Below are 22,692 nucleotides of genomic sequence, written 5' to 3'. Positions count from 1 at the left end.
AGGCCCTCAGTGCAGAGCAGCAAGAGAGAGCAGCTCCAGAGCAACATCAGGCCCTCAGTGCAGAGCAGCAAGAGAGACCAGCTCCAGAGCAACATCAGGCCCTCAGTGCAGAGCAGCAAGAGAGAGCAGCTCCAGAGCAACATCAGGCCCTCAGTGCAGAGCAGCAAGAGAGACCAGCTCCAGAGCAACATCAGGCCCTCAGTGCAGAGCAGCAAGAGAGACCTGCTCCAGAGCAACATCAGGCCCTCAGTGCAGAGCAGCAAGAGATTTATTTCGTTCTCAATCTGGTGCCATGTTCACCCTCTCTCTCCTCTTCTTCCTCACAATCCGGTATTCTTCCTCCTCATGCCATATCCCAGTCTTCTCTGAATGAACAGCCAAAAAAGAAGAAGATGAAAACAGAGGGTACATTTTGACTTCACACACTAATAATACATTTGATACCAGGCACATTGAACTTAAATCAATGATTGGGTATAAGCCAGGTTTCATTCAGGTAACCAGACCAGTGCACAGCATCTTATTCTTAATATATATTTTTAGCTGCGTTTAGGTGGCTTATGAAAGGTTCATGGTTGATATTGATGCCTGGCTAACCTAAGAGGCTTTTGTGAAGCCTACCCAGGATATTTTGCTGGATTACATGAAATAGGGACAAACATCTTTGCGACTAATAGACAAGTCTGCAGCTCATTTTACAATGTTTGATTTATTTCACAATTATATAGTTAATCTCATGGGGACAGGGTTTTGTTCTCAAGAGAAGAAGAGAATATTAAGCTCATTGGTCCCTCAATAATGTTGTATGTCACTTGTCTGTATGCCTGATTGTCTTTTCTTTCTTTCACTAGAAACCACAAAGAAGAGGAGTTGGACTCGTGCGGAGGTCAAAGCTGTTGAAGATACATTAATGACCTTCATCACATCTGGGAAAGTACCAGGAAAATTGGACTGCATTGCATACATTACAGCTTCTCCAGAAGCACTGATGGGAAGAAGCTGGATAGCGGTGAAGTTCTACGTGAAAAATAGGATCACTGCCCTTCAACGTGCAAGGAGAAATTGAAAACTTGTCTGTCGGTTTCCTGTTGATTCTGTTCACCTGGAGTTGTGTTCTCCCTCCCCAGCTGTTTCTTGTCGTCTTTTATTGTGATTGTATTTCTATGTAAAAGTATGTGTGCATATAGGCCTATGTATTTATTTCTGAATATTTCAATAAAATAAATAACTGGCAGTTATTATGGCTATACATACCTACTTTACTGGCTACATTATTTGATGTTATTGAAGTTTTCTGACACAATAAATTCCCATGCTGTGATTGCTGTCATAAAATGATATTCAACACAAACACTTAAAGAGCTTACGAAATGCTTTTAGCACCTGTTAGTGGGCTTAGTATATGATAGAGGTTGCATTTGTATTGTGAAATGTGCCATATATTTTTTTATTATTGATGTATTTTTTAATAAATCACGATTATAACAGCATACAAATGTTGTCAGTTAGTAACGATCGTTCGTAGCTCTGGAAACAACAACTTCGGTCATTTCCGGCGGTGACGTCATGAGTAGAACACAGCTGAGCAGAACACAGCTGAGTCACCATTGTTTAAATGCCTTGAAGTGGCAAATATTAAAACAAAGGATGCACAACAACAAAACGCGAAGAATAATCGGCAAGCGATGTGTGGTATGGGGATGTGGGGCTGTCTCCAAATCTGGCTATGGGATGTTTTTGTGGCCAAACAATGATCAAATGTCGCGTATATGGACCAAACAAGTGCGTCGTACGAGGGCGGACTTTGCTGGTCCAGGTAACCCGGGGTCGATGAAACCTACAATTTGTGGGCAGCCCTTTGAAAGATCGTGTTTCGACCAGTCCACAATGCTGGAAATTGGATTAAAAAAGAATTTCAAACTGAACAAAGATGCTGTTCCAACAATACTGCCAAGACCCCAAATGCCAGCACAAGCCACCACGCCGATTCCTACACGTCCCCCGATGCAGAGTCCTCCACTAAAGAGACGGCGAAATGCATTCGTCAAAAGGGAGGGAGCGAAGGTAAGCCGCGCTACTTGCTTTAAGCATAAAGCCTGAATCAAAATGACATGTCAAATCTCACACATTTATGAGTTGTTGAAGTCATGATGCCATATATGATTGCATGCACTTTGCCCACAGCATTTATAGTAAAAGTAGGCTATACCTCATAGGCCTACAACCGCTTCAAATTATGAAAAATGTCAATATTATTACATAGGTATTGGAAACTTTGTTCAATGAAGCCACTGACAGAACTGAGGATAACGACAATCTATTGGACCTCCACACTGGGGAGGAAGCTGTGTCTACACCAGTAAGTATACAGAACGGACTGTGTAAAAATACAATTAGTATCTTCATCACATACATGTATGTACATAATTCATATATTTAATTGTTTGATTTTATAGCATTGCTCTCTCAATCAATTCAACCACATGTTGTAATATGAATGTTATTAGATATTATATTATGTATAAACTTGTGTTACCTTATTTACTAACGGTATCTCCGTAGTAAAACCGTAGTTTCGGGTTTCTGACTTGGCTCGTTGTCAGCCGGTGACCAGCTGCCCAGACATTTCGAGGGGAAAAAGCATGAAAACGGGGCTTCGGGTTCCGTGGGAAGAACCTCCGTGTATTCACGTTCTTCACAGTAATCAGTTACATTGACACTGTATCGGATAGGCCTACAGACCAGCGCCATATAGATAGAATACAGACTACGGGGCTATTGATAGGTTGTCAATCTTATGTTTTTGAAAGTAGGCTAATACATTAACTGAAGGGGCTGGGCTGGGAGAAGGCGAGGCCTGCGTCAGAGGTCAACTCATCAGACTAGCTCCCTGAGAAAACCGTCATGAAAAAGTTTAGCAATGTTACGACTAGCATAATTTGCCCACGGCTGTGATTGACAACCTGGACAGCCAGTTAGAAGCTAGAATGCCAACCTAAAGAGCCAATCAGAACCTAGAACGGGCTGCAGGGCTGGCCAGTCTATTATATTGTGCATAAAGTTAGATGCATTAGGATAGTCATATGCTCATGATATTCCAAGTTAAATTATATAATATTATCATTTTAAATAATAATATTAAATAATATTAAATAATAAGGACAGAGATTTGTGGCCAATTCACTATTGCATTTATTTTATAGGTCTGAATTAGACAAGCAGTTCCTTTCCGAATTTTGATATTGATATAATATTGGTAATTTAATTGATTGCTGATTTTCTTCTTATGCAGTTGACCCTGAGGAAAGTGAGACAGCTGCAGTTATGGCTTGACTCTGGGGAATCTAACCATAACAGTATATTAGCATGGATGTATAATTTATCTGTAGGCTACAAGGGTGGTCCGCACGCGTGGGCCGGTGCATCTGAACGTCCCGGGCTGAATTTGTGTCCCAGTCCGCCCATGCTTTCGTGTCTCTCTTCATACCTTCGCACTTCGCCTTGGCCATCACCTTTTACACACACACAGACTCCAAAACCCACAACCCCTTGCTGCTGCTACTCTTGAAGTGACAGGCCAATCCTGTAACACTTTCAATACAATTTCAAGCTAGTTTCAAAAATATATTTGTAAAGTTGTGCTGTGTTTTGTACATTTCAGAATGAAATTGATGTGCAAACGGACCCCCCTCCACGAATACACCACAAGTCCATGCAGGCACGACCACGTTTCAGGTCAGCTGGACAGCAAGTTCGAATCCATGTTGGTTGTTCCAAAGGTCAGTATCATAATATTTAAATATTGATATGTAAGATACAAATACACATACATGTAACATGCGTATATATATCATTGTATAATATTATATATAATATTTTCAGGAATTGAAGTCAAACCAACTGGGTGTACTGTTGGGACACAAACACATGATGACACAAGTACTGTGGATGCTGGGATTCAGTGCAACCTGCAGCTAAACCTCCCTGAAAGGGACATAATTGATGAGGAAAAAGAGCTTGAGGCCGACAATAGCCAACATGAAGAGGATAATCAAAATGATCATCTTTATAGCCCATCAGACGTGGAATCTGATTCGTCAACTGATGAGTATTGTCTTGTCATGTTTTTTAAATGTTGCTACATTATCATTATGCAGGGTCGGATCCAGCCATTTATTGCAGACTTGATCATTTTACTCTTTGTCCATTTCACAGGGACAGTGACAACCAGGACGACAATGATCCTCTTAGGGGTAAGCTTCTGCTTGTGTTCATGTCTTCCCTGATGTCACTATTCACCCATTGTCCGATGTGTAAAGAGAACTCACCAGGTCGCCTTCGGAGAACAATGGGGACATTTGTGGAAATCCATCAAAACTGCAAACATTGTGGTTTTCAAAGGTAATATTTTTAAATGATGACCATGCGAAATATGTATTCGAGAATGATATTTGTGGCCATGATTGACAGGTGGTCCTATTCATGAGATACTCATACAGGTTGTATAGTATGATAGAAAATTGAATGAATATATTTTTCTCACTGGTCATGGCAGAATCAACCTTTAATTGATAAAAATCCTGCTGGAAATCTGTTGTTGTCAGCAGGAATTCTTTTTGCTGGTACATCACCAACAAAAGTGCTGAGGGTACTGAAATCCATCAACTGCTACACCATCACAACAAGGACATTTCTGAATCATCAGAAGAAATTCCTTCAACCTGCAATCAAGACAGTCTGGACCAAGAATCGGAACAACATTGTGCAGAAACTGAAGGAGACGAACAAACACAAAGAACTGGTGTTAGGAGGGGATGGACGCTGTGATAGCCCTGGTCACTGTGCCAAGTATGGATCCTATACCATACAAGACCTCACAATAAACAAGGTGTTGGATGTTCAATTAGTGCAGGTCAGTATTAGTGAATGTATCCTATGTTATGAATAGCCTCCTCCAAATACTTTATAGCCAAACACAGCTGAGAATATTTTCTATCGAACCCAAGACAATATAATTTCAGGAGTGTTTTTTTTTGGCTGATGCATTTCAAGCTTAAAGCATTAACCATGTTCACAAATAAGACCGCTGAAAATCAAATGCTCTGTGATAGCCATCTTTATAAAATATTATGTGTGTTCTGAATGTATTTCCAGAGTAATGAAGTCCCTTCAAGTGTCCACATGGAAAAAGAGGGGCTTGTGCGATGTGTCCAGTTCTTGGAGAGTGAAAACCTCGTCATGAAGACAATTGTGACAGACAGACACACACAGATCAACAAATGGCTGAAGGAAAACCAAGAACCTGTGGGCCATCGGTTCGACGTTTGGCACCTTGCAAAAAGTAGGTTAATTTTTTTAACTATAGTAGAATTATAATTCTCCAATTTAAAATAAATAAATAAATACTGAACTTTCTATTTTATAGACCAAAGCTTGCAAAGGACAAGAAATGTACCGATATTGGGGAATGGATACAATCCAGTCTGAACCATTTGTATTGGTGTGCCGTATCAACTGCGGATGGAAATGGAGAAATGATTGCTGAAAAATGGCTGTCCCTCAACAACCACATTATAAACATTCACACCAAACATGGCAGAGTGTTCGAGAAATGTGCCCATGGTCGGCTGCCTGCAGCTCAGAACCGCAAGAAAAAATGGCTCAAAGCAGGTAATAATATTTTCTACGACAATGGAACACTCATCAAATGTTGTGTTGGAATGTTTTTGTGTCTTCAGTAAAGAAAAATGATATGCAGTGAAGAACTAATATTTTTTCTATTATCGTATATCCTATATCCTTTTTTGATTGTGTATTTTCAGATTCAGTGCCAGCACTAAAGCTGAATAAAGTTGTCAGCCAGAAAGCTTTTGTCAGAGATGTCAAGAAGATGTCACCTTCACAGCAAACCTACGGGGTGGAAGTATACCACAGTATAGTCAACCAGTTTGCCCCAAAGATGTATGCATACTCGTACACTGGCATATATTGCAGGTAAAGTATAATATGAATCTCATCAGAAAATACTAGAGACTTCAACTTTATTTGCTTATTTATCTATTTGCCAAGTTCTTCTTTTTTGGGGGTTTCCCCTCTCCTGTAGTGAGATCTATGGGTTTGTGTGCATGTAAATGGCCTGCAAATGCTAAAATTCCTATGAAATCTCTCTCTCTCTTTCTCTCTCTATACAATAAATGTATTTATTTTGTAGGTTGATCCTAGCAGCACTGCACTACAATGAGAACTCTGGCAGGAAGCATGCCAAAACCAGTACAGGACAACTCCAATACACGGTGAAATTCCCCAAAGCAAAGAAAGGTGGTCATGTAGTTAAATTAATGAAAAAGATTCAATCTTGGACAACATTATTGTGTAAATATTGAAAATTGAGCTATGTGAGAATGGAGTGTACATTTTCAACTACAATGATTAATTATGTAAAGTGCCTCAGGGCATGCTATGCATAATTGGGGGACTAGAAAATATAGTATATAATTCTTGATTATAAAACATCTTTTTTGCAGAGTATGTTACCGAACTCTTGACCGAGACTCTACGCTTGTGCGAAAACAATGTCGATGAGGAACATTTCGATGTCCCAGATCCACTCAGCAGTCGATGGGAAAAACCAGACAAGAGAGAGGCTGTTGCGCTGTTTAGAAGCAGATTTAATCACTGAACTGACAATCAGTTTTGTTATTGACTCTAATCAAGTGCTGGATACTTGAACGACGTGTAGATGTCAGATGGAAACGTCGCCTGGATCTTTTTAATGGCACATGATGGCAGTGGAATTCTGTGGTTCTTACCAAGTATTCCCCAGCAAAATCTCACTAGCTGGCGGTATGCCACATAGCGATACATTCTGTAAAATACAAGATCATAAATGTCAATGGTAATCACTTCAACCTTATTTGCTTATTTATCTATTTATTCTGTCACTTTGCCAGAGTGAGCCAAAAATAATAACCCCAAAAAAATGACTTCCCAAAAATACTAGGGCCGGGACTTTAACGCGTTAATTAAGATTAATTAATTACACAAAAATTAACGCGTTAAAAAAATTAACGCATTTTAATCGCACTTATTTTTGCACCGCGGAACGTTTCTCACTGGATGAGTTTCAGGGGTACCGATTATACTGGAACACCAACTAACGTTCATGACTTCAAACAACAACAAACCACAGTGAACAATAGTCAAACATGAACGAAGAAGCTGATGAGACCGCTTTGGTTGGCCCCGTGGATGGGACATAAACGGACGGATGGAAGCGTCAATAAGAGCACAGTTGTTTGCAAATTATGCAAAAAGGAATTCGCATATCACCGCAGCACATCAAGCCTTAAGTATCACCTCAATGCAAAACATATAGCAGCTAGCGTGGAAGCTAGCGTGGAAGCTAGCGCGGACGTTAGCCAAGGTTATTGAGAGAGTTGGACTGAAATTGATTAGATTTTTTAAATCAACAAAGTCTGTTATGGCCTCTGAAGCAACAGAGAGATGTTTTCTAATAGTCAGGGTTTCCAATGTTCTGAATGTACTTGAAAGTATTGTGTTATACTTAAAAAACAAAGTGTTATAGTTTACAGAAGGTCTACCTACCTATAGGCTACCTGAATCTCTGAAATGTACTATATTCCTAAATATGCTATTGCTACACTTTATGGCAACAATTGCACTTTTCTGTTGGTCTTGGTTAAGTACATCCTTGAAAATAATAAACAATGTTTTGTTGCTTAAGCTTATGTATTCAGTCATTATTCAATGGTATACTAAAATCCATGTGAAAAAAATTGCTTCTCACTGTTCTCAGGTCAAATATTTATATGTGATTAAAAATGCGATTAATTGCGATTAATTAATTACAAAGCCTGTAATTAATTAGATTAATTTTTTTAATCGAGTCCCGGCCCTAAAAAATACATCAAATTTCTGAGCTCTTCAAATTTGTGAACACAAGTAACTTACTCATTACGTGGCTGATCACCTGCTTGTTGTCTGTCACTCTTTGAATAATAATGGTAGGCTGTCTGCATCACCCAAACATCCAGACAATTTGATTGGAATCCTGGGTGATCTATTACGCAGGTTATGTTTGCACCATCTCCCTCATATTCATTGAATTCCTCCATTTTGGCCACCATGACATCCTTTTCTTGGCAGCATTGGCACTCTTCAATTGTTTCCATGATTGTACATTTTTCACATGTACACCTAAATGTACAAAAGATAGTTGAGAAATAATTGCATTTTTAGGAGGAGACCTACATCTGTGGTGAGTTCCAAGCCTAGCAGAGTGTGATGCAGTTACCTGAGCCAAGTGTCTATGAATTATAATCAAATGTATACCAGTAAATGGTAAATGGACTGTACTTATATAGCTGCTATGTATTATTATTTATTTATTTACTATATATGAACATCTCTATGAATTATAATCAAATATATACCAGTCTGTGTTCTGTTGCCTGAGCCAATGTGCCTGCTATGTATTATTATGTATTTACTATATATGAACATCTCTATGAATTATAATCAAATGTATACCAGTCTGTGTTCTGTTGCCTGAGCCAAGTGTGCCTGCTATTTATTATTATTTATTTACTATTTATTGAGAATCTCTATGAATTAAAGTCAAATGTATACCAATCTGTGTTCTGTTGCCGCACCGGATCTCCGCCAAATCCAGGATCATCGTCCCCATTTTCGCTCCCGTCTGTATCTCTACCGCTACTTGAATACTGTGGCTCAAACTGGTATGGTTCCACCACGTTAGACTCGCCCGCATGATCTGATTCCACCACACCGGCATCCTCTTCAATAAAACCCTCCTCTTCTTGAAAGTGTACCGAGTCTATTGACGACTCACTGTCACTCGATGCTGTCGAAATATCCGAGCCAGAGTCCGACATCAGCCATATAGTTAGTGTATTATTCAAAAAGTGTTCTACTCGTGACGTGCGTGACGTCACTAACCGGCGAAAGCTGTTTGGTCCGGAGCAGTCGTGTAACATCGGAAGCGAGCATGGAAAGTTGTAATAAATCACGATTTATAAATACAGCGGGCATATTGTCATTAATGACAAATGATTTCCCATTCATAATAGTATATATTATCCTAATAAGAACAGTGTTGTCCTTCATTTCGTAAGCTCTCTAAGCATCCTTGATCATTCAAAATATGTTATGTTCACCTGTTACTGTAGGCCTATGCACATAATATGAAAATCTTTCTCTAGCCATCTTTATGTATTTCATATGCATTTATTTAAATAATGCTGAAGTTTAAAAAATTACACTTTTGATAACAGTTCCATCCAAAAAATTTGTAAATTGAAATTGCATAGGCCTACTCGATTTTTACTATCGTTGCTATGGACGCTGCTAATGCCAATGTAGCTTCCATCTTTTTTTCATCTTTTTTTGCTTCGTGTCACCCCATTTCTCAACAGAAAAACACTGAGGTGTGATTGATAGCAAAACAATGGGAACATGTTTTAATAACCTTTCCTTAGGTTATTAGGAAATGTTTTTTTTGTTGGTTAGGGATAGCGGAAAACATCCAACCGCTCTGCAAAACCCATAGCTGCAGAACCGCATTTTTTTTTTTGAACTGATTACGTGTAGGCCTATGTGCCCACACACAATATCTTTGCTTTTCATTACGAAAGATCATAAGTAAGTAGTCTAATGACTAGTTTGGCTGTGGTAGATATCATATAAAGTCATTTTACGATCCTACAACTCTTTTGCAAACCGGAAGTAAAAAAAAACCATTTTCGTAATAGGCCTACTAGCTTAAATATCTATGAAATAAACAAACAGCCTAACTTTTTCACATCACATGCTTTATTTCAACAGTACAATAATTAATCTGTCTGGAATAGATATATGTTATATTTAGTAGTAAACTAATATTATTTGCCTACACTACATTTTGGCAAACCTAAAGTATTGCCAACCAAAAAACACACATAATATAGGCCAACACCGTTTACTCTGTGTTAGCATGTTAGCAGGTTAGCATGGCTGCAGACTGTCAGTGGAGTTTCTGCAGAGCTCTTATGTACACATATACATATATACATGTACATATACATGTGCATGTGTGTATATGTACTGTAGAACATTAGTACACATGAATGGGCTATATACGGTATACAGAGGTGGAGTGTAGTACTCAGTACTGAACTGGAGTACAATGTTCAGGTACTTTAGTTTACTCTCTCTGATACTGAATACTCTCCTGTACTGCATCACATGGATATTGCAGTACTGTTACTGTACAAGAGTACACGTGTACTTTAACTTTAACAGAGTATTAGGACGTAGTATTAGTAGGCTACTGTTGCTGCAGGCCTACAGAGTTTATGTAAACATTGGATAGTAGTGAAACAGTGAGTCAGTACTAACATCCATCAGTAACACACATATATATATATATATATTTCAATCAGGAGAGACGTGATGTATGGAATACATGTTTATTATCGGGTCACATTATATAAATGAAACATAATGATGATAGTTTATAACAAGTGAATGAAATGGTGTTTGGCGATTAGGCCCAGGTTTTGTAGGATGTCATTCGGGAAGGGAAGAACCGTTTCCGATGAACCCCCCTGGTGCTAGACACTGGTGGTGGTGATAAGTGGTTAGGTCCGGTTGGAAGGGAGAAGGTTGAGCTTGGCCCTGAGTTGGAAGCAGGAGGCGAAGGGCTGGAGGAGGGTTGCGCGTTGACACCTGGAAGACAGCTGATGGAAAAGGGGAGAGCATATATAGAGGGATTAACAGGTGCGATGATTAGGCTTGTGAATGGAGGGAAGTTATAGGTTAGCTGAGGAGTGGGGAGTGGCGCTCCCTATCCTTTAGTGAAGGGAGCGAGTATTGCCATGACGCGCAATACGAAGTGATAGGTCTTCCTGCCCGAACTTGCGCTGAGCTTCATATAAATATATGTATATTTATTTGTATAAGAATGAACTCAGCTTGTCCCTCCTGTCTCGTCCTCTCAGTCTAGAGAACATTCTCCTCAACAGAGGCTCTGCCATCACTATCAACCCTATTATCCTCCCTCTCAACCCTCCTGTGGGTGAGGGTCTCTGTGGGATACTATTGGTGTTGTGTAAATTGTAATTACTAAGTCGGCAGTTATAGATATTTGATATTTTTGGTAGATATATAATTTCTCAAACTTATTTCTTATAAAACTTGAAAACTACCACTATGGTGCTGATTTGTAATAAAACAGCATGGCACTGCTCGAGGGAAATGTAGTTTAAAAAATACAAGTGTTTTTTGTCTTAAATTAGTAGTTGTAAATACTACATTTAGAGTACACATAGTAGTATAGAGGGCTGGTTAACATATATCTAATTAGATTGTAAATATATATATATTTAATTGTGACAATGATTTTTTTACTATATTCTCCCATATGTAACAATGCCAAACCTTTTGGTTATACACCTAGGATAGCTGAGGTCAAGAGCTCTCTATAACAGTTGGCCCCATGTCTGTAGTCCCTTTTGTTGCTGAATTAATGTACTGAGGTCAAGGTTTAAAGGTCCATTTTTCAAAGCAGGAGGCATGGAAAACCTTCATACTGACCGACGCCACTCTGCAGATCAAGGCCTTTCCAATGATGTATTTGGCTTTGCTCTAACACAAAGTTTTAATTTTCTCATTTCATGGGCACATGCCATCCTAGGTGTAGTTTCGCAGAGCGCTTTGAAGGCCCAATACCAACAAAAATAAAATTTGCCTTTTTCAATGAAGATAGTAACAAGAACTTGGGTGTTTGATCCCAAAACATAATAATACAAAGGACATGAACAAGGTAATATTACAATAAGATTCAAGTTCAAAAGGATATTTAAATAATGGACGAGTTAATGGAATTTCACTTCTTACATAATGTGAATAAGAGAATAGTTAAATCTATCAATTAATCACATTTTATGTATATAGCCCATAATCACTAAATATACATTTGTGTCAGAGGGCTTTACAGTTTGTAAAGAATATGACACCCTCTGTCCTTAGACCCTCACATAATTCAAGGAAAAACTTCCAAATAAACGATGAATGAAGAAACCTCGGGGAGAGCTGCAGAGGAGAGATCCCTCTCCCAGGATGGACAGGCAAGCAATACCAAATATGTATACATTCAAAATACATTTGCATCATAGACAGTACTGATGTCCAAAAATATAATATATCCATATATAAAGGAGAAGGAATGTGGATCAATGTAAATAATCAACTAGGGGACGCCAAATAAATAGCAGGGGGGACTTACATCTATTTACATAACCCAACAACCAAATATTCTGGTAACACTTTTCTGGTACACAAATTCACCAAATTCACTTGTTAATTAAGATGCATGTTAGCAGTATATTGGCTCTTTATTAGTCATTATAAAACAATTAGTAATGCCTTATTCTACATGACCGTATTCTACAAGTAATAAGCCATTAGTTGAGAGTTTATCTCTCTATGTGTTGTACTGTGTCAGTGTGAACATAGATTAAAGAGCCAGCCAATCTCTTTTGAGAGCCAGGGAATGAGCAGCCATGTTCCTTTATTGACTTATTTGCAGTCCACTGACATTCAAACGGAGTGACACTATACAAAAAGAAGTTACAAGGCACTTAATGATCTCATGCATGCAAGTGTTACATACACAGATTAATATGACCGCTAAGTGTAAACAAGGTAAATATAGCTAATGCTAGCTGTGCAATAAGCATGCAATAGCCTGTATGCTAACGCTAGCAAGAATTCTAGCATATTAAGACCAAAAGTCATGTACAACAACTTCCTTTCTTGCAATAAATCAGCACTAATTAGAGGGTTATTGTGGAAAAACTCTCAACTAATGGCTTATTACTGTTAGAAATTAAAATCAATGTTTTAATGGGGAAATGTAGTTTAAACATGCCGTCAGTTTTAATGCTCTTTTATACTGAAAAACCAGAAATTCTTGTGCACAAGCAGTTAAGCTTTTATTCTGAAAATCCTTCATCTACGGTTAGCATTTAGCATGTGGCTAATATACGATTTCCTGAAGAGGTGAATTTAGTAGCGAAATGATATAGAGTGGTGCAAACCGAAGCCTACTGACTTAACACTACAACTATAGATGTCGAGATACTACCATGCTGAATATTAAATGAAGGTACAGTTTATTTTAATACATTATTGTTTACAGACGAGAGTAGCATGTGACAACATCCGGAATGACCGGAAACCAAACGAGCCGAGAAGTATTGTTTAGAGTATTGATTACAGCGTTTAGAATGTGTTAAATGAAAAGTGATGAAAGAGAATATGAGGAGAAACGGCGTGTTAAGCATATATTGAATGTGAAAAGAACCTATCCTCTGTTTAAATGCAATAACGGACATTGGAGACGAGGTGAGCCGGCTGGCGGGGAGGAGCCAGCAGAGGATATATAACAGCACCGGAGGAGAGATCCAGTCTCTTCTCTTCCCTACCGAGGAGCGGATCACAGCTGTTTGTCTGACTGAACAATATCATGCTTGGGACCAACCCGCGCCTTTTTTAATTAAAGTACCCAATTGAACTTTCACAGAGACTCCATTTAGTCTCCTTTTAAAGCTTCTCTCCTGGACGGGAGAATAACGAACACAGTTAACATTACTTGTAGAATACTGTCATGTAGAATAAGGCATTAATACGTTTTTATAATGACTAATAAGGAGCCAATATAGGCTACTGCTAATATGCATGTTAGTTAACAACTAGTTGATGGTTAATTTGTGTACCTTAATATAAAGTGTTACCAAGATTCTATATTTTATAGCAGGTGGTTGACTATCATGATTGAATGACTTTCTGCCATCCAAAACTAGCGAAATCAAACAATAAATAACTTATTTGTTTTTGTACTAAAGCCCGACAAACCTATTAAACATGTGATGCGAGACTCGGTTGCAACAATCAACTTTATTTACAAAGTATGTGTACAGATAGAAATATTGCTTTTTCATTGCTCTCAGTATAATATACAGAAATAGATATAACTTAGGCCTATAGCCTATATAATTTGTTGTATTTATATAACTGAATAAATCCTAATTATATCTACACATTCTAAATGTTACAAACACAATACAAGTTTGAGTGTTTACATTAATTCTTAACATAACAACTTGTAACAAGGATTTACAGATTGAATGGATGTACATGATTATGTACAGTTATGTATGAAGCAAATAAATGTCTATATACATTATACAGTATGCAGGATTTATATTGAGAGGCATTATGATTTGTGTATTTAAAAAACAAAGATGTGCATTTAACCTTAAAAATGTAATCTATAATCAAATGAAGTGGTGTTTTAAGAGGCTATTCACAATGTTTGAAGATGTGTCAGGAGTGTTCTTCTGAGCCTTTATGATGACTGATTATGATGGTTACGGTTGGATGAACATTTTGGATGCTGGGAAATAGTTGATCTCAGAAAGCTGTTTGGTTCCATAGCAGTAATTTTGCTGTTTAGATCCCGATTGCAGGAAGGGGGCCCCACAGGGATAGGGCCGGGAGGGTTGAAGAAGCATATTCATAATCGTCCATATGAAGGGGTCAATTTCTAATCCATGTCAGAATCAGAGTCACTGTCATAGTCATCAGCTGAAGCCCTGTGCAAGAAATTCATGTTTTCTGCTCCAGACAAAACTTGAAGGTAACAGGCTCTCGCTTGCAACTTCCTCTCTGTGATGTTCTGCCGCTTTCTGAGGATGGTGCTCTGCAGACCTCTCAACCCCTCTTCACTTAGGACCCAAGGCAAGTCTTCAAAGTAAAACACAATAAGATAAAGCCAGTGTTGGAATAACATAATTGTAATAATGTTTTTCTGTTTATGACATTTATTATTTAAATACATACTTTGCATTGTCTCACTGGAAAGCAGGCAGGACAGCTCTTTCAGGCCATCACAGCGGGTTTGAGGAGCTCTCCAATGGTGGTCCATCTCAATGAGAACAATCTTCTTCTCCTCTTGAAGCCTCCTTATTGCATTGACAATGTCAAATGCCCTTCTCTTGGTCTTTAGATCGACAGAGTCTGGATTGCATTTATGGAACAGACACAATTATGTAAAAACTATGTCAGACTTATACAGACTTGTGTACATACCACTGTGTGGTAGCTGCCATGGCCAAGCGTTCTCCTCCTCCGACAGAATGTTCTCCAAGCAAAGATTTTCTGTACTTGGAGCCATTCTGTTGTAACTCTCTACAACCGAGGTTAGGATCTCCTTCTCCTTCCTGACCTTGCACCGGATCCTGGCACGAGTTTTGTTGCCGTCTGTATCTTTATAAAGACGCTGAGAGCGTCTCTTTATACTTGCAACCAGGATCTCAATTCTGCTAGCCAGGTCATCAGCATCATTGGTAGTGGTTTTTGTTGTTGTTGCTGCTTAGAAAGAAGTATGTGGTTTAATACATCATATTAAAACTAGGGCCGGGACTCGATAAAAAAAATTAATCTAATTAATTACAGGCTTTGTAATTAATTAATCGCAATTAATCGCATTTTTAATCACATATAAATATTTGACCTGAGAACATTGAGAAGCAATTTTTTTCACATGGATTTTATTATACCATTGAATAATGACTGAATACATAAGCTTAAGCAACAAAACATTGTTTATTTTTTTCAAGTTGGTACTTAACCAAGACCAACAGAAAAGTGCAATTTTTGCCATAAAGTGTAGCAATAGCATATTTAGGAATATAGTACATTTCAGAGATTCAGGTAGCCTATAGGTAGGTAGACCTTCTGTAAACTATAACACTTTGTTTTTTAAGTATAACACAATACTTTCAAGTACATTCAGAACATTGGAAACCCTGACTATTAGAAAACATCTCTCTGTTGCTTCAGAGGCCATAACAGACTTTGTTGATTTAAAAAATCTAATACATTTCAGTCCAACTCTCTCAATAACCTTGGCCAAAACAATAAACAGTTCAACATAAAGCGCCAGTTGCACCAACAACATAATAAATAGTTCAACATAAAGTGTACCATTTAAAATAAAAATAAAAAGTGCCAGTGATTGACCTCAATCCCTCCTATTCTTCCAATATCCTGATGAAAAATAAAATCTCTCTGTTGCATAGGCCACTGTTTGATCAACGCGAATTGGGTGTGGGTCCTTGTACTCCGAGTCGGGCTAACGTCCACGCTAGCTTCCACGCTAGCTGCTATAGGTTTTGCATTGAGGTGATACTTGAGGCTTGATGTGCTGCGGTGATATGCAAATTCCTTTTTTGCATAATTTGCAAACAACCGTGCTCTTATCGACGCTTCCATCCGTCCGTTTTTTAAAACAAAATGTCCCATCCACGGGGCCAACCAAAGCGGTCTCATTAGCTTCTTCGTTCATGTTTGACTATTGTTCACTGTGGTTTGTTGTTGTCTGAAGTCATGAACGTTAGTTGGTGCTCCAGTATAATAGGTACCCCTGAAACTCATCCAGTGAGAAACGTTCCGAGGTACAAAAATAAGTGCGATTAAAATGCGTTAATTTTTGTGTAATTAATTAATCTTAATTAACGCGTTAAAGTCCCGGCCCTAATTAAAACACTTATTAAATAGCTTCAACATAACCAGTCTAGGCACATAGCTTTATTACAATTTGAACTACAGTAAGATATAGCCTAATTGGGATAAAGTAATATTGTACTATTCTTATTTAATTTGTAGTTACATTTGAACAGCATTTCAAACAATAAATTAAATTATGTGAATAGCGAAGCTGTACGTTTGATTTCTTTATAAATATCAGTTTGATGGTAATCTGCATTAAGATAAATAGAAAAAACAGTTATAATAATCATCCACTTTTATTGATCATTTTGAGCTGGAAAGACTTGCTCACTTTAAGACATTTCCGCTGAACCAGTAATCATTTCCTCACCTTCTGCCCACTCCTTTACATCATTAACCCAGTCTTCCAGTTGGCTCTCAGTCACTGCCAATTGGGCTTTCATGGTCTCCAGAGCCTGCATCTGGCTTTGCAGAGCTTTGGTGGCCTACAATGTCAAACAACCACAGATAACAAGAAACAAAGGTTCAGGCCACAGCTTTGAGTAATGCTAACACAGAAAAGTATCTTAAAAGATATTTTTTATGTCATCACCTTCTGATATCGATGGGACAGTGAGGTGTCCAAATTGTTGATTTTCTGCTGGTTCCAGCGCATGGCCAGTAGAGTCAGCATGTCTGTGCGTCCTGAAAAGACAGAAAATATGATGTTACTACACCCCTAACTCATTTACCTATGATCAAACTAGTTGAGTATTTGGTCATCTCACCTGCTTTGGACATGTGTTTTGTTGTTACTGCAATCCTTGAGAGGAAGGCATTGCACTGTTCAACTTCCTCCCCAATTGTTAAGCCAGCCCCATCCTGATACGCCCCACTCCATTTCACCTGGTAAATAAATAAAGTAAAACATAAACAAAAAAAGCTGAAAAAAAGAGATTCTTTCACGTGATGCTTCCTCACCTCGCATTTGAAATCATGGGCCTTGGCATGAAATACCGAGAGGAAGGGCCTCATCTGGAGAAGGTGCTGGAGCTCTGGGCAGCTCTTTGTAACTTGTTCAAGGTAGGGCCAAAGTATGTGACATCCATACAAAAAAAAGTTATATTCCTGCTGGCCAGCTTTTCTTGCAAGTACAAGGGATAGGCCAAGATTTCTCCCCTGTACATATTCAGTGCACAGAGCAGCACTCAATGGCGACACACCGCAAGCTCCAGGCCCTCCTCGTCTAACTTGCTGGTGGATCTTTTGGAGGTCTCTCTGGCTGCTGACCACTCCCCTCCACAAACGCCTCTTCCAGGAACCTAACATATGGATAATGGTTGATGAAATTGATCGAAAGACTAACCTAAACCAACTCTTCAGTAGAGGTTTATAGTGTATATAGTTAGTTATTCATATTTTTGTTAATATAATAATTGTACTCTTTAATTTTATATGTTTGGTCGTGCTGTGAATGTAGTCCACAAATCTTGCTACATCTTCATCCTTGGATATGAAGACCCCTTCAAATATGGCCTGTTCCTCAGATCTAAATACAAAAAGGTTAAGAGTATCTTAGAGTGTAAGATGAATTGGGGCACTTAAAGAGTGACGTGTACTTGTTAATAAAAACAATACAAATATACAAATGTTTTGTACCTAGCTGAATTCTTGAACCGGTAATGCTTGCGGTTTCCATCCACTGAAACTGCAAGCATATCCGGGCTGCAGGCAGGACAGATGAAGCGCTCCTCCTTAACGATGTTGTCCACCTCAAACCGCACAGCTTCCCACTCCAAAAAAACTTTTATGAAAACTGTCTGCTGAGATCTTTCCAGCCTATTTCAAAACAAATAAGTCAGCAGCGAGTAATCATTACCAGTAACACACAGCTTTTAAATCCACAAAACAAACGGATGAACAATACTGTGGGAGAAATCATTTGAATACTCACACGTCCAAAGCACAAAGTTCTCTGATCAAGCATTCTTAAAAATGCTTGGCAGGACAGTCCTGGCGCCGCCATCTTCATTTCTTCGAATGAATGAAAAACATCCGTGTCATACATTGTGGCAAATTGCGGTGTAGCAGGCCAGTATCCACTCCGGATGAGATTGTCCACTCCAGCAGCCCAAGTGGCATGACATGCGTCACAACTTAACTCAGGCATGCTAAGATCATGTCTTCCTAGAAAAAACAAAACACATCCCCTCTAATTTAAAATGTAGACAAAAGTCATATGTAAATGTAAATATGTCACATAGACATCTATTGAAATGAGACATCGTTTAAAAAAAAGTTAAATTCTTTGCATTCTTACCATTAATTGTCACCACAGCAACAGTCTTTCCTGGGTTGACCCTCAATGAAACTGGCGAACAACTACAGATTTCTGCAGGCATATTTCCACAGGCACAAGTCGAAATAAAAAAGATTGTTCAAGTGAAATGAGATCATTTGTATCGACTTAGAAAATGTGACACAGATGTATCAAACCACTTAAAGAGCATGAGCCTAAATGTGAGTAAATTCAATAAAGGCTCAATAGCCATGAAGTACATTGCTGCAAAAGTACTAATAATAATAAATTGTATTTTTATAGTGCTTTTTTACTCAAAGACGCTTTAAGTACTGAAGAGATGCTCAGGAAGCTTACTGACATTGAGCTCAATGTACTAGATAAATGCATAATAAAGAAATAAGAAACAAAAATGCATTGAATAAATTGTCAAATGAAAGAGCTGAGTCTAAAAATATGATATATATTGTACATTCACTAACTAGGACTTACCACAACGGGAAAGGGCTTTATCCACAACAACAGTTGCTGGAGGCAGTGGCTGGAAGAATCCCGCTATTATGGCATCTCTGTTGTGTAGGACATGTCTGGTGTGCATGCCTACATCACATTCAGCGCAGAAGAAGGGGCTTGGTCGACAGTCACGGCACCGAACAGCAGCTAGGTTGCTCCCACGCTGTTGGCAGATGCGGTTTGCCACATCTTCTTGTTCCACTGTGTTGTTCACCAGACAGGGCCTCTCTGTCTTCCACCTTTCTGAAAAGAGACTTTTTCTAGTTGCCCAATCCAAGGAAGCCTTGAGAGGAGCAGTTCGGGCTGATGCGTCCTGGTCATCCTCTGAGGTATCACTCAATGAGTGCTGGAGATCTCGTAGAAAACACTCTGTTAAAAAATATATAATAATAAATCGATTTTATTTTATAAAATATCAAAGTGTACTGAGTGGCTGTGGCTTTGAGAGGTGTAACAGCTTTGCTCATTATTATTATTACAAAATGAATATATTATGATTACAAACATTACATTTACATTTCCAATTGAGTATCAGATACAAATATATAAATATTCTGTTTAGGGCTTACGTAGACACAAAATACATACCAACAGTCTCTGGAGCAAAGGCCAACTCATGGCTAGTGTCAGGCGCATCCAAGGGAGGATCATTTATCCGACAAGGACCAGCTGTACCAAAAACAAATCAAGAAGATTAAAATTAAATTGTATCTGTTACTCATAACTGCACAATGCACAAGCAGTCATATCTTTGTTATCGTTGGTTTTAGTTTGATACTGTATCCCCTAAACATCAAGGTATACATGTATTCCTTTATCTGATAAACTCACCGGTGACTAAATAATCTAGATTTCCTAAATATCTTCAATAATAAACAATACTGACTCTGATTTGACTGGTTCCTGCTTGATCTTGGCCTGGAATATATTATGTTTCCATCGATGTCTCTCTTTGTCCACCTTATGGTTAGTTCAGGTGTCTGGACTGGTGCTGCTACTTCCTCTTCCTGAAGCTCAAAAATCAACTCATCAAGACTTTCCATCTCATCTTTGAATTCTTCCTCATCAATCAAATCATCAAGATCCGTAAATGATTGATGCTCTGAATCACTCAAGGTTAGAAAAACTAAAACACAGAAATGGACTAACAACAGAAAGATGACAGATAAGACAGATACACAGGTACACAGACAGAGATACACAGACAGCAACAGAGATAGGACAATTTCACAACAGCAAGGACAGGGAAACAACGGGGACGTGGCTCTTAAAAGTGCCTTTGGATTGATGCATGTATGCATATTGATGATATAGCTCATAACGGTGTTTGGCTTTCACTTAGAACTCAGAAGAATCTGTTGAGAGAAGAAACAACAATTAGGAATTGAACACCTTACATTTTACAGTGGCGTTATCTTACCAAATAATTAACAACATCAACATAGCATGATTACAAAAAGACAGTTTGGAGCTATGGTAACATAGGTTACTGGAAGTACATTATTAATGGAAACCATACAATTCTCTATGACTGTAACCTGTAAGATCATATCTGACAAATAAAGGTCACCTAATATGTAAGGGGCTTGGCATTAGTGTCATAAACATGAAGGAATATTTCTGAACTTTTATGATTATTTAATTGTTTTTATTGTTGTGTCATTCATTTAATCAACTCTAACCCCATTGAAAACACATAACTGACACATAATAACTACATTCCTAAACAATCACAAATATTATTTCATGCAATAACAGGTGTCAGTCGTTTGCCACCTCTTAAATAAAGTTAAACTTAGAGTGGCTGTGGCTTTGAGAGGTGTAACAGCTAGTAGCAGCTAGCTAGCATTCTGCACGTTTGATGCAGCAAGTTATACTATGTTGAATGTCTTAAAATGATTTACAGGCAAAAAAACGACTACCCTGCACTTGTAAATGTTCCAACAATAGAGGTTTCTCAATACTCTAATTTCCCCTCCTCGACTCCTTTCCTCGACTCCTATCCTCGATACTTAGTCCCGCCCACAGGAGATGCGAGCGGAGGACTGAGGAGGGGAACCGAGGAGAGAGGAGGGGAAGCAGCAGGCGGTTAGAGAAATGAGAACTCCTCTCCTCTGAGCGGTCATTTTAAAGAGACGTCCATCAATGATGACAGGAGGCACAGCAGCCCTCTGTCTGTTGGACAGATGTGTTGATGACCACTTATATATTTACTTTAATTCATTAACAGTGCGGTATAATGAGACAATAACAGGCTACAGATGCGGACATATACACACACACACATATATGTATACAAATATATACAATTACAGAATCAAACAAGTATGAGAGCACTCTCATAATAACGTAACATAATCAGAGACTGGATATATCCCCCCCCCCCCCCCCCCCCCTCTCTCTCTGGTCGCTGAAATGGGGAATTGAAATGACGGGCCAAAAGTTGTATTTACAAGTAGCCTATTAAAAGTAAGCATAGGACACCAAACCAACTGAGACCTGTCTGTCCGCCGCATCTACGCATTGTACAACACATACACACCTACACACTGTACCACACACACCTACAGCTCCTAAAGCATAATCAGGCTACAGCCGTTGTGTATTTTGTGTGAAGCACTAAATGGTCTTAGAAAAATATTGACTCTTTGTTTGTAGATATGTACGAAACTACAGCAAATAAAGAGAGTAGGCCTGTTATACTGAGTGATATATATTATACACACTGCTCTGCTTTCTGCACGGACCTCACAGCTGTTCTCACTGTAAACCTCGCGTCGCTATTCAAGCGGTTAATAAAATAATATCCAGGGGATGCATGCAGAGCTGACATTGGCTGAGATAAGTCCGGCCGTGCGTCACGACTCTTTGAAACATCTCTGTTACCGGAAATGCATCCACGAAGGAGCCGTGGAGGACCGTGGAGGACCCATCAGTGTATCCTCGGTTATAGCTCCTCCAGAGAGACAAAAAATACACATGCGTTAATCGTGTTAAAATAATTAGTGCCATTAATTATTGTTTGCGTTAACTTGACAGCCCTAGTAAAAATACAAGAACCCAAAACTCTACAGAGAACATATATATATATATATATATATAAAGCAGTAAATTCTGCTTAAGGCATATATTGAAAACTTAAGATGTTGTCTTAACTGAATAGAAAACGTCTTGCATATATGCTGGACTGCATATATTCTTACAGCCCAACTTGATTTAGTTAAAGGAGACCTATCATGCTATATTTAAATGATATAGTGTATGAACATACCTATATAAGGTATATTTATACATTTTATTTTTCAAAA

General features: G+C 38.5%; 2 protein-coding genes across 8 annotated transcripts in view; one reads left to right on the top strand and one right to left on the bottom strand.

Moving 5' to 3' along the window:
• The first annotated feature begins 1,632 nt into the window (after positions 1-1,632).
• On the top strand, positions 1,633-7,662 carry LOC307032540 (uncharacterized protein). Of its 4 annotated transcripts, none has more exons than XM_079670591.1 (10): positions 1,633-2,064; positions 2,264-2,359; positions 3,662-3,779; positions 3,883-4,401; positions 4,608-4,912; positions 5,155-5,341; positions 5,426-5,670; positions 5,823-5,994; positions 6,212-6,318; positions 6,525-7,662. In XM_079670591.1, the coding sequence occupies exons 6-10, from the start codon at positions 5,280-5,282 to the stop codon at positions 6,677-6,679; spliced, it is 741 nt and encodes a 246-aa protein (XP_079526717.1). In that variant the 5' UTR covers positions 1,633-2,064; positions 2,264-2,359; positions 3,662-3,779; positions 3,883-4,401; positions 4,608-4,912; positions 5,155-5,279; the 3' UTR covers positions 6,680-7,662. The 4 variants fall into 2 exon arrangements, 2 of the variants coding, with proteins under 2 accessions (XP_079526717.1, XP_079526718.1); XR_013806293.1 differs by lacking the exon at positions 5,426-5,670.
• A 2,810-nt stretch (positions 7,663-10,472) lies between these two features.
• Positions 10,473-22,692, bottom strand: part of LOC307032391 (uncharacterized protein) — a 257,009-nt gene continuing 244,789 nt past the window's right edge. Inside the window, exons 5-18 of one of the 4 annotated variants that reach the window (XM_079670321.1) lie at positions 20,271-20,739; positions 19,973-20,053; positions 19,364-19,753; positions 18,893-18,964; positions 18,527-18,759; positions 18,232-18,411; positions 18,015-18,121; positions 17,554-17,894; positions 17,361-17,478; positions 17,186-17,277; positions 16,964-17,078; positions 15,172-15,450; positions 14,923-15,044; positions 13,828-14,826 (exon numbers count right to left, since the gene is read on the bottom strand). In XM_079670321.1, the coding sequence (XP_079526447.1) occupies positions 14,962-15,044; positions 15,172-15,450; positions 16,964-17,078; positions 17,186-17,277; positions 17,361-17,478; positions 17,554-17,894; positions 18,015-18,121; positions 18,232-18,290 (1,194 nt within the window). In that variant the 5' untranslated portion in view covers positions 18,291-18,411; positions 18,527-18,759; positions 18,893-18,964; ... (1 more) ...; positions 19,973-20,053; positions 20,271-20,739 and the 3' untranslated portion in view covers positions 13,828-14,826; positions 14,923-14,961. Of the gene's footprint in view, positions 10,758-13,827; positions 14,827-14,922; positions 15,045-15,171; positions 15,451-16,560; positions 16,844-16,963; positions 17,079-17,185; positions 17,278-17,360; positions 17,479-17,553; positions 17,895-18,014; positions 18,122-18,231; positions 18,412-18,526; positions 18,760-18,892; positions 18,965-19,363; positions 19,754-19,972; positions 20,054-20,270; positions 20,740-22,692 lie in introns of those variants that run through there. The other 3 variants (XM_079670323.1, XM_079670324.1, XM_079670322.1) reach the window with 3 other exon arrangements.

Source organism: Notothenia rossii, assembly GCF_949606895.1.
Source record: "Notothenia rossii genome assembly, chromosome: 3".
NCBI lineage: Eukaryota > Metazoa > Chordata > Actinopteri > Perciformes > Nototheniidae > Notothenia > Notothenia rossii.
The sequence above is the reverse complement of the archived record's forward strand: the minus strand, read 5'-3'. Positions and strand labels throughout refer to the sequence as shown.